The sequence below is a fragment of the Aptenodytes patagonicus genome, chromosome 11 (genome assembly GCF_965638725.1).
Source record: "Aptenodytes patagonicus chromosome 11, bAptPat1.pri.cur, whole genome shotgun sequence".
NCBI classification, from domain to species: Eukaryota; Metazoa; Chordata; class Aves; order Sphenisciformes; family Spheniscidae; genus Aptenodytes; species Aptenodytes patagonicus.
In genome coordinates, this window is record NC_134959.1 from 10,672,222 (window position 1) to 10,684,484 (window position 12,263).

Below are 12,263 nucleotides of genomic sequence, written 5' to 3' on the forward strand. Positions count from 1 at the left end.
TTTTTGTTAATAGGCAATGACACATCAGACACACTCATGCATTAAAGAAGGCACATGACACCTCGTTCAAATGTGTGTCGCCATGATTAAAGATAACTGCCAAGTGACTTAGGCAAATACGCTTAGAGTGCCATTTAGCCATTCACCTTGGAACCAAATAACTATTCTTTCATTTTATGTCTCCTAAAATGCAGCTCTGCCCCTCTACAGTGATGCAGTAATATATGCCAAAAGCATTATCCTCAAGTGACAATCTCCTTGTGCGAATACCTCCCAATGTCTCCCGATCTGTATTATAGAGACAACTTGCCTTAGAGATTCAAAAATCCAGTCTCCTCAAACCCGCAAAGCTTAATATGTTCAACTTCTATTTGGCATTCCAATCTTACTTGGAGCTTTCTACCTGTAATGGTTAGTTCTCATATAGCAATTCTAATAAAGTGAGCACAAATTAAATCGTAAAGAAAATTATTCCATATATAGGGATGGGAAAACGGAAGCATTTGTTGTTAGTTCAGTATCACAACGTAGTGCCAGGTTCAGAAGAACCCATGTATTTGTCCTAGGCTGCTGCTCTGTTCACTCATCATTACTGTCAAGGAGGAATAAAACCGTAAGTATGAAGACTGGGGAAGACAGAATTATTCTTTAAGGTAGCTTGAAACGTTTCACCGTAGTGGATGGAATTATGTCTTCCTGTCATTCACTGCTAAGCAGACACTTCTGAGATGTAGTCAAAGCCTGTGAGAAATCTGTGGAAATCGTGAGTACATCACTTTTAGCTCAGCGCTGGAGAAATCCACCCTTTAAGCACCTACCACTCTGTTCTTCTCACTTCCATAAGTTCATGAGTGTGATGCAATTATCCTCGATTCAAGCTAGTAAAATTGAGATCAGAATTAGATTGCTACCTCAACTTTTGAAGTGATAAATGATAGTTTGAGGACAGAATCAGTGAAAATCCAGCCTTAGAGGCAGCCAATATCAAGAGGCATCAGGGTTACAGAATAATGTGACATTTGTATAAGCAGCAGTATTACCCTAGCTTTAAGGAAAACTTAATATTTTCCTCAAAAAGAAAGAAGACTGATTGGATGGAGGAGCACATTAAACTGTCATATACACGCTGGCTATCATTTATATCTACAATTTTATTCAAGCTATTTTTTTCTTTCCTCTCAGGTATTGTTATTCCCCCTTTTCACTTTTTCTAAATCCAACCATTTAAACCTCCATTTTGTGGAGTCCACTTCCTGCCATGTCTTCAGCATGTTTTCTCTCGTCTCAGAGTTCGTCCTATGCCCTACCTTTGTAGTCCACATATGTAGACATCTATGTGTTTTTGAATGTGGGAAGATAAAAGCTGAAGTGGTGAATGGTGTCAAATGCATGTAGACGTTGGGCCACTTCAACGGCACTGTGCCCTGCGAGCAAGATCTGGGCCTCAGTTTTCAAGTTTCTCTTGAAAACAGTTGCTCAGTGTTCTCTATCTTGCATACGGTTTCCCCCAAGCTATAGTCTGCTTTTTTAACACACAAAATTCCTCTTCCATTTCTTCTTTTCACTGGTAAGTTGGTATTTTTTGTACTTTTTCCCATGGTCCAGAACAGCTTTCCTGACTGACTGCATCTGACTGACCGTCTACATCTGGCTTCCCTGTGTACAAACACAGCGCAGAGCCACACAAAAATAAGAACCAAAGCATCACAACTTCTTGCAGCTCATTTGTCCTACTAAGCAGCAAAGTATTTTAACCCAATGGCAGCATTGCTGTACTACTTCCAGTATTTGCGTCACCATGAGGACCTGCGTGTGCAGACTATTTGGCCACAGACATACCTGCAGTGTCAGTGCCTGGTGCATGTCAGGCCTATGCAGGGACCTGAGTAGATCACAGTAGTTTAACAGAAATAAATTGAGAAGTTGAGCTGGGTAAGTCATTGTAGAACTACTCTGTGGACACCTTTTACAGCAGTTTCCATCCCTTATTGAGTGATTTAGCTTGCATCAGTGAATCTCAAAGGTTTTATAGCTGACTCCTATGGAAAGCTCCTGAAAAAGGAAATGAATTCTTACAAGGCTGTACCACAATATAAAAGTTGCATAAAACGCTTTCATTGATTTTTTTTCTTCCATTTTCTTGATTGCATAATAGAAGAATCCCTATTTCTGTGTGCTATTGTCTTTGTGAAAATCAGTATGTGTATAAAATGCAGCCTTGACAGACAGCATTTCCTCAGATCTAACAAAATTACTACCAAGGAGCCATTTTTCTTGCCACAAAGATGTTTTAAGACATTTTACAGCTGCAGATCAGGTATCTCATTGTAGCCTCTTCATGGATTTAGCAGGGTGCAGGCAACTACTGGATCATCGCAGATAACTGAGGCTTCAGAGATCAGCTCCTTTCTTTAGAGTCTGCTGTGTTCTGTTCCCTAATATAACTACAGTTTCATTTTTGTGTTTTTTAAAAGTTTCTTTAGAGTTACAAAGAAAAAAAATCAGATTGCCAATTTATCCTTAATTGGTGTGATTTTTACCTTGTTTAAAAGCAGCACAAGTAATTTTTTTCTGAGATGAGAATGTTCTCCATCTCATCTAAGCACTGATTCGGAAGTTTTAATTACAAATCAGGTGGAAACATCATTCGTTTTTTGCAGCTGGAGAGAGTGGTTAAGAAAAGAGAGGCAGCAACTAGGTGATGTTTGCCCCTGCAGAACATAAAAGTGAGAAGGGCAGTTCCCATCACAATCTGCACATGTTACTGTGCCCTGATGCTCAGAGCAGGCTACGGCTCTTGCTTCCTTATGGTGTAGAATGGGAAAATACTACTACTTTTTCCTAAATTTGATCCCCATGCCGCCTGGACAGTCTTGGTTCCTCTCTAAGTCCTGGGACTTCAGTTACCTCAGTTTCACATTTTCCTTCTCCTGTGCTGAGTTAGCAAACAGAGTGAGCAGCAGCAGGAGCAGGAGCAGCAAAGGGGGGAGCAGGAGGAACGCGGGTGCTTTCCCTGTCCTGCAGGAATTGCTTTGGTTGCTCTGTATCTTTAAGGGGCTGACCCTATCCCACGGTGAGCCATTATAAAGGCAGGTAAGCAGCAGTGCCCTGATCTAGGAGCTGAGAGCAAGGCAGGGTGCAGCTCCCCTGTAATGACTGGCCACCACAGTTGGGGATATGGGCAGGATGACGGTAGGTTATAGCATTTCCATGCTGCATCTATCTTCCCCCACTCATTTTCTTTCTAGAACTGTTGCCTAAGCCCTGCAGAGCTGCCTGCGTTTCAATGTCTGCAAGCATCAAGTATATACAGCAGGTAATTAATTACTTTATGGATAATAAATAGCACCCGGAAAGTGGCACCAAAAGATGCTCAAACTTATGCCTGCTGCCTTTCATTGTTGCAATCAATGTTCCAAAACTGAGGGAACCAGTGCTGAGTGGTTGCTTTTCAGGCTGCAGATATTACAGATGGGTCCATTTCAAAAAAGCTGTTATGAAAAGGATTAACTGTGTCTGTCTCTCCGAAAGCAATTCTTGTAAGTAAAGAAGATTTAGTAGAGCAGTAGTAGATCTTCTGATCCTGTGCAGCTGTTGAAAAGTGATATCTAGGCTTCCATAGGAGTGAATAAAATAAGGTGTATGTTATATATTTCTAGAACATCAATAAATTGTACAGATCAGTATCGGAGATCTCTTATAGAACAATTTATGCTTTCTGATTTGACAGCTTTTAATTTAGTCATCCTCCTTTGCTTCCCACCTCTAAGAATGTGTGTCACAGAGTGAGAGGATATGTGAACCTACTGAAAGATTCCTACAATAGTGTTTTATAGCACCTGTATCCTTTACAGAGAAGGATGGATGAGTGACTGGTGTTGTCCAATAAGACAATCTTCTGCATAACCTTCAGGAGTCTCTCTCGCTTTTGACGGCAGTTATTTTATCTGCTGAGTATCCAATAAGTCTTCTGCATAACCTTCAGGAGCCAGTCTCTCTCTCTCAACAGCAATTATTTTAGTTTCTGTGAGTTCAAAAGCAAGTTTGAACGCTAAGTGAAGCTGGTTAGTGCTAGTAGATAGTGTTATGTGTTTGGGCAGATAGGTAGTAATAATAAAGCCATGTATATTCTTCCAAAGCTCATGAGAGACAAATTACATTGCCTAAGCTTGTGTAACCGCATTTAAATCCTAAATCTGCTTTTTAGGCAGGCTAAGAAAAGATACTGTTTTATAAGCTTAGCTTTTTCAGAAAATGCCAAAGACAAATAGGAGCATAATAGATTACTGATTTTGTTACATAAACTCAAGGAGAGTAAATACCTGTGCTTGATTAAAAAAAGTTTCCACTTGTGAAAGTGTGTGAGAATGCTACAATTAAAAATATGCTTCTTAGGAATCTTAAAGTAAAATTGTTACTGTTAATACTTTCTGAACATAAGCAGTAAAAGAATTTAATTGCTCTTGCACTACCATACCAAAGTAGAAAAAGAAGTGGTAAGAACAAGTAATTATTTGATACAGACAAGGTTTTGTTATCTCAAACACCATAAGAATGTTCCAGCTCTGGCAGCAGAGAGCTGTGTTATTAAATTGGTCTTTCTCCCCACTCTATTGGGGTCAGGAAGTCCAAAAATGTTAATTATCACACTATACCCTTCACTCAGGGCAGAGAGATACCATAATGGGCATGAGTGAAGAATGAAGCTGCCTCAAAGATTTACTGCAGTCATAAAATGGTTTTAAAAATAACTGCATAGTCAGTAGCTAAGAGATTGAGTCATCTGCATCTAATTTGAATCACCGGAGCTTTTATGATATCTTTCCCAGGAAGAATTAAATGCTGTTTCTTTGGGGGAATGTATGTGTGCATGCAAGTGTATTTACACCTGCACCCACCTTGGAAGGTCTTCAGATACCTTAGCAACGTAATTACAAACTCCACAGAAAAATCAGTGGCACAAGTAACTGAGGATACAGCTGTCTGTTGATGTGCTGTGATTTCCTCAGTGTGTTTTGTACAAAGTATTTAAATCCCCCGTCTTGTTGCAGCCTGTTTGTGCTAATAAAAACACACCAGCTTAGAATGTAAGTAAACGCCTTGGCTAACAAATTTTCAAGTCACTCCTGCTCAGCAACCTTTACTTCAAGCCTCATAAAAACCTGTAATGATTATTTTGTATATAGGAGAAAATAACGGTGCTTTCCTTTCTTTCCTTTTGAAGGACCTTCAGAGTGGCACAAATCTTATCCTATTGCACAAGGGAATCGCCAGTCACCTATTGATATAGCTTCTGCAAGAGCAGTTTACGACCCTAATCTGAAGCCACTTATTCTCTCCTATGAATCGTGTACATCTCTCAACATCTCCAACAATGGCCATTCAGTTATGGTTGAGTTTGAAGATACTGATGACAAGACAGGTGAGACTAACACACAGCCAACTAACTTGGAATACCGTTTTGTGACTTAGTGAGGGAAACAATTAAGTACATCCTGTATAGTCTATTTTATATGATGTATCATTTCAGTTTAGAACAAGGCATATGACCAGAGCCCTTTATATTTTGTCTTCTCGAGCCTCACATTTCTTGTCTTCACATGACAAGTTGCAACGCAGTATTGCACAGCAGAATAGTGTTTCTGCATTAGGAAAAGCTCTTGCATCAGGAAAATCAGAAGTTTGTTTGCAGTGCTTCCCTTTTAAACGGGGATTGCTGGTTTGCTAGACAGGGAATCCATGCATCTCTCCAGCACTCCTAGACCACATCCAGCACGCAGAGTAGGTATGTACACTCCTCACTGCCCTGTTTCCATGGTCATCTGACTCAAAGGTGCTAACACACATGCCAGCTCTGTCTGGCTCACTGCCCAGTTTCCATCCACAGGGGCAGGGAAGAGAAGAGGATTAGCAGAGATCAGGTCATACAGCGTAGTCACCATAGTCGTAGTCCACTACACCAAGTTGTATCTGGACCAGTCACTGTTACCTTGCATTGTTTTCTTCTTTCCTCCCTGCCTCATAGCAGTTCACTTTCTTCAGAAATTATAAAATCTTCAGCTAATTCTGAGTTGGTAGCAGCTTGTGGATGTTGGACTATCTGCAATTGTATGTTATTCTTGTCTTTTAGCTCTTGGCAGAGAATATACATGCTTTAAGTGGTTGATTACTTCTGTTAATTCTACTTCCATGGTAGACCTTGCTTTTACATCTGGGGGGTTAGAGGAAGAGCATTCAAATGGAGATGATGAAGTAGCTGACAAATGGAAAGAGTACATTTTAAAAAAACACTCTGAACAATTTTTAAACCTATCAGCTGATTTAATCTTCCATTTGGGTGTGTTTATTGATTCTAGCTAAATAGGACATCCTAGATACTCAAAACAAGTTACTTTTTCTGTGATGTGACTTGTCTGTGCTGGTAACCCTTTGAAATAAGGGCTGGGGGTTAAAATTCCAGCCATTGTGTTTTAAAATTTCTCTTCTGGAATGAATCTAAGAAACTGCCCAACTGAATAGTCAGGTTTTTCAAGCATCTTTACTGAATTTGAAGAGAAGACTGGATGTGCATTTTCCAAAATCTTACTACACAGACCCATTAAGCATGTCACCCTACAAAGAACTTGTAAAATATATCTGGAAGTATTATCTTAGCTTGCTAATGACTTCTGTGCAATTCTAAGCTGAACTACATCTACGTAACAGTGAACTTTATCCAGCTTTAAGGTTAAGAACATCATCTATTACTCTGCATTTAGAGATAGACACAGACCACATGCAGGAATGAAGACCTCTGCCCTTTCTACACTAAGCACATGCCTTGTTTTAATAACACTTTCAAGGAAGATGACTGCTAGGAGTAGAAAACATGGTTTAAAGTGGTTTTAAGTTGTACTGAAATAGATTTAGTGACTCACAGCTCTGTATAAGTGGCACAACAGAATTTTGACAGTAACCCATCATAGCTAGATTTCCTAATAATGTTTGAGACAGGTGATGCATTCCATTGCTATGTTCAGAATCACATACTAGGAGCTACTTACATTCTTAAAACCTTTGCTTTGGCATGGCCAGTTTCCTGCATAAAGGCCAGCTGGAACTATGCACATGTGGTAGCACTGTGCAAGCCCTAGCTTTAATTTTTTTAATAAAATGTTATGGACTACACTGCGGACAAGTGCTTTACAGATACTAAATGTAATTTTAATTTTCTTATGTAAGAATTTGATCAGGTTTTCATGGCTGGGCAAAATTTATTTGATTTAGTGCCATATACAATTACAGGAGGATTACTGATGTTGTTGATAAAGTATCTTCTATAGGTGGCATCTTAAACATTCATCTGTTCTTAAGTGTTATTTCTAAATGATGTATGAAGTTTCTCTGTAGCATTTCCTCACCTTTATAAGGTGATTTGAGATTCTGAATGGTGTTGTGTAAAGTACAAACTATTATATTACCTCTTTTATGGGATGAGGTATTTAAAGGAAACGGAATATAGATAACCTCCACAGGAAGGGAAGACATTCTAAAGAGGAAATACTTACCTTGAGCATCAGGTAGACAATTCAGTTATCTACACTCTTTTGCACAAAATCTCAAGTAGCACTGTCAAAAATATTTTAGGTCCATGAGTTTGAAATTACGATTTATTTTTTTAATATTCAGCTTGGATTTATTGTGTTTAACAAGAAAGGCATAACCATAACAAAGCTACCACATCTTCATATGTCAAACATACTCTTTCAAAACAGCTACAAAATTCTGTACAAGTAGCCACTCAATGTTTTTTAACTTAAATTTTTACATGAATTCAGGTGCTTTCTATTAAGAAATCCAACCCTTCTAAATGTCTGGATGATGCATATCCTTGATATTGGCAACTGGGTGATGCTGCTGGCTTTTTTCCACTATTGAGCCAACAGTGGTTAGTTCTTACTAACGGGAAAGTAAAAAGCCAGAATGCTTAAGCTTTTTCCTCTCTTTTTCTGCCTAGCAATCAGTGGTGGTCCCTTTGAGAATCCATTTCGGCTAAAGCAGTTTCACTTTCACTGGGGAACAAAGCACAGCCAGGGATCGGAGCATACAATTGATGGCAAACCTTTTCCATGTGAGGTAATGATGTGTTTTTACAGATGGGATTAGTTCATGCAAATGATGTTGACAAGTGACTTTGTCTGCAGTGGGGACTGCATGTCCCTTAGGATTCTGATTACTTACTCACCATGGTTAGGTCAGCACAGACTTCAATGCAAGGAATAAAATTCTCATTGAAGTTTTCTGTTGATCACCCTGGTTTTTTAGAATGCAATCCTGTCCCTGCAGTGCAGCCCTTTCTCCAAGATTCTCAGTCATCTTACCCTATGCAAGGGGACACAGTTAGCCCCACAGTTTAGCTGCTGTGCTCACACAGCACCTCTAACAGCCCATTGCTGTGTAGTTTAGCCTGCTGCACACAATTGATTGCATGCTTTTACTCATACAGATAGGAAGGATATACTGACAAACAGGATGCTGAGAAGCCATGTATAGCTTCACTACCTGGCTGTTGTGGTTTAACCTGGCAGGCAGCTGAACACCACACAGCTGTTCACTTACTCCCTACAGTGGGATGGGGGAGAGAATTAGGAAAAAGTAAAATTTGTGGGTCGAGATAAAGACAGTTTAATAGGAGAGAAAAGGAAGGGAAAAATAATTACGATGAAAGAATACACAAAATAAGTGATGCACAATGCAATCGCTCACCACCCGCCAACTGATGCCCAGCCAGTTCCCAAGCAGCGGTCACTGCCCCCGCAGCTAACTCCCCCCAGCTTGACATGCTGAGCATGATGTCCCATGGTATGGGATGTCCCTTTGGCCAGTTGGGGTCAGCTGTCCTGGCTGTGCCCCCTCCCAGCTTCTTGTGCACCTCCAGCCTTCTCAGTCGGTAGAGCATGGGAAGCTGAAAAGTCCTTGACTAGTGTAAGCACTGCTTAGCAACAACTAAAACATCGGTGTGTTATCAACATTGTTCTCATACTAAATCCAAAACACAGCACTGTACCAGCTACTAGGAAGGAAATTAACTCTATCCCTGCCGAAACTAGGACACTGGCACAGTTAGCTTAGGCTTCACTGATGATCACAACCTGTGAAATGACCATGCTGGTGCTATCCATAGCTTAGAAATGGCTTCATCTGAGGGCTCTTGAGAGTTCTGCAAAGCTAGGACAAGGCACAGGCCTTTCCCAGCACAATCTATCCCAAATACTACAGTAGCGTAGCATCCTGGAGTCTACCAGTAAGCACTGGAGCATAGTGCTTCATGGGATGAAGGCCCATACCAGGGAAGTTGGGTCACAGGTTAATGTCTGATTTGTTTCAAATTAAGGCTGATATATATAACTTTGTTTAGTGTCTGTCCATGCTTATGGACTGGTCCAAAAGACAGAACTTGCTCATCTTTCCAAAGATGCCTTTGGAGCAAAACCTACTTTCTGTTATGAATGACCATTAGTGCCTGTTAACATGAGACAACCTATGTTCACAGCTTCTATCACTAATTTGTTTAATTCTTATTTGTTATTTTTTCTTTAAAGCTCCACTTAGTTCACTGGAATGCCAGAAAATATGCAACATTTGGAGAAGCAGCAGCAGCTCCAGATGGCTTGGCAGTAGTTGGTGTTTTCTTGGAGGTAAGAATCACAAAAATAGCATGTTTACATGATGAAAAGCGTTATGCTGTCAAGTGTTTGAGAACCAAGCCGCATATTTAAGAAGTGCTTAAGGAAAACAGATGACTTATTGGAAGCAGTAACTCATTGCAAATTGCTATTAAACTTACTTTAGTAGGAATGTTGAGATTCAGATAAGAAAACAAAACCTATTCAAAGCATAATTATAGTAATACTTATTTAACCCGTCTATTCCATTATTTTAGATTGGGAAAGAACATGCCAATATGAACAGACTCACTGATGCTTTGTACATGGTAAAATTTAAAGTAAGTTTTAAGCTTTTTAAATTTTATTGTTTCTGGGTTATCCTTTAAAAATCAAGCTCATGTACATGTTTGAGACAAAAATAAAAAATCACCCACCACAAATCCTCCCATCATTAGAACATCACTGTAGCTGTATTCTCTTCTTCTCTTCCAAAGTTCAGTTTATTTGCCTAATTTCAGGCACCTCCCAAGGTTATGCTGACCCCACTGGTCATGCAGAGGTTCTACTTTTCCCAGAGTATCTGAAATAGAAAGCTCCATAACCCTTTAGGCTCAGCCCTTACACTCAGCAAAATAATCCTTTTCCACTTGCCTTCAACAAGTCAAAGCTGGCTGTCTATATTCTGCTGCAAAGATCTGTCAGGGACAATCTTAATGAGGTCCTGAGCTAGTCTATTCTTACAGTGATACCTGAAGGTGGTCTTTAACCAGATGTATCTGAGAGCTTTGAAGATTGATACATGCTGCACTTTCTCAAGTGCAGACTGATTAGACCACTACAAATGTTATCCTTTCTGGACTTACATGAGGCTAATGCATTCTATAACATGCATAAGTTCTAATATGCAAAATAAACTACATCTAATACTTGAGTGGGCATATTATTTCTTGCTCCTCTGTATATGCTTGTGAAAGACAGGAAATTAAGGCAGTTACACAGCAATACGTAGGCTGCAGACAATAAATGATACTTTAAGTGGTTTCTTCCACTTGCAGGAAAGAAATAGTTATCCCTCAGCTGCAGTGATGGAAGGTCTGCAGGCTTGCCACTGGGGATAAGCTGCTCATTCTGTTCCTTATGAGCAATTTTACAGACAATTGGACAGTGCTTTCTGAGTGACTAAGTGCCTTTCAGATACTCCTACAGGCTGAAAAAATCTTGCCCTAGACTGCAGTAGTTAAGGCAATCATTACTTTAGGCAGCAGCTCCTTCTATTTCTACTGGTCTTTTGGTTGATCCACCTTCGTGTAATTATAGGCTTGAACACTTGATTTTTAAAGCCAATATTTGTCCTAGGAGACAACTGGGGCCAAGTTTTCCATAGTTTCAAATTTGCTACTGAAATAGATGGGAAGCATAGAAAATAGCAAGTAATGAGACAAGGAATTCTGCCATGATATTATCTATAGCTCACACTGAACACTATAAACAGAAAACACTTCCTGCCTTATTTTTAGACCTTTTGTGACAAGAGCTGAACTTTGGTAGAGGCAATGGGGCAAGAACTCAAAGTCCAGTAAGCCAGCAGCAGGCATCACACTTGCCATGCTAATCTTAGATAACAGTTGTTTTAAGGCAGCCAAACTTTTATAGACTTTTTTCCTTTCCCCTACTTTTTAATATTACTCTAGCATTTTTTCCTCTTTCAAAGAGTTCTCTAACCTGCTCTTAAATGTAAAAAGATAAATTTCAAGTATCAATTTTTTTCCAGGGAACAAAAGCACAATTTAGAAGCTTCAACCCCAAATGTCTCCTGCCTTTGAGTCTAGATTATTGGACATACCTTGGTTCTTTGACAACACCACCCCTTAATGAGAGTGTAACATGGATAGTGCTGAAAGAACCCATCAGAATTTCTGAGAAACAGGTAAACTTTTGATACTCTCCCAGTTCTTGTGGGCTTCAACACTGGATAAGTCACAGGCAGTGACTGATTTGATTTGCAATGGGGCTAAGTTATAAGACCATTAGCCTGTGAATAATCAGGGCTTCTGCTTTTTTCTGTTAATACCCTCTAGGATCTTTGAACCTGTTCTACTAACAGATTAAAATGTACTGAATACTTTCCTTTGGTCCTTTTTTAAAAACATTAATATTGATTGCCCTCTTAAGCAGTAAATTTTTTCACATGAATTTACAGCTGGAGAAATTCCGCATGCTCCTCTTCACCAGTGAGGAAGACCAGAGGATCCAAATGGCAAATAATTTTCGCCCCCCTCAGCCTCTTAATGGGAGAGTAGTTCGAGCTTCCTTCAAGGCCTGAAGAAAACTGATAATGGCCCTGAGGTATCCAGAGCTTCCACATCTGAGATACTATAAACAGAAACTCTGGTCTTCAGATCACTCATGGAACACACAAGATAGCCATTTCCATGAACACTCTACTTGGAGGGGGACAATCTTCTGATTTTATATTTTGAATTGCTCATTCTTTTGAAAAATGGGTTATTTTTAACTAGCCCTTCTTAATATAAGGGATAGTTGAGTAAACGAGAGTGTTCTCAAAGACCTGAAATTCTAAAAATTAAGATGAAATTAAAATCCCACTTAATATAA

General features: G+C 39.6%; 1 protein-coding gene across 1 annotated transcript; it reads left to right on the forward strand.

The window, feature by feature from the left end:
* Positions 1–3,138: 3,138 nt before the first annotated feature.
* Positions 3,139–12,263, forward strand: CA7 (carbonic anhydrase 7). Its single transcript, XM_076348825.1, has 7 exons — positions 3,139–3,192; positions 5,225–5,422; positions 7,997–8,115; positions 9,582–9,677; positions 9,923–9,985; positions 11,419–11,574; positions 11,848–12,263. The coding sequence occupies exons 1-7, from the start codon at positions 3,153–3,155 to the stop codon at positions 11,968–11,970; spliced, it is 795 nt and encodes a 264-aa protein (XP_076204940.1). The 5' UTR covers positions 3,139–3,152; the 3' UTR covers positions 11,971–12,263.

What these genes read in the sequence shown, in the direction of transcription:
- CA7 (XM_076348825.1), top strand. Translation starts at nt 3,153, where the DNA reads ATGACTGGCCACCACAGTTGGGGATATGGGCAGGATGACG. An exon ending in AGATACTGATGACAAGACAG is followed by an intron (nt 5,423 to 7,996) that starts GTGAGACTAACA and finishes TTTTCTGCCTAG; the next exon opens with CAATCAGTGGTGGTCCCTTT. An exon ending in GCAAACCTTTTCCATGTGAG is followed by an intron (nt 8,116 to 9,581) that starts GTAATGATGTGT and finishes TTTTCTTTAAAG; the next exon opens with CTCCACTTAGTTCACTGGAA.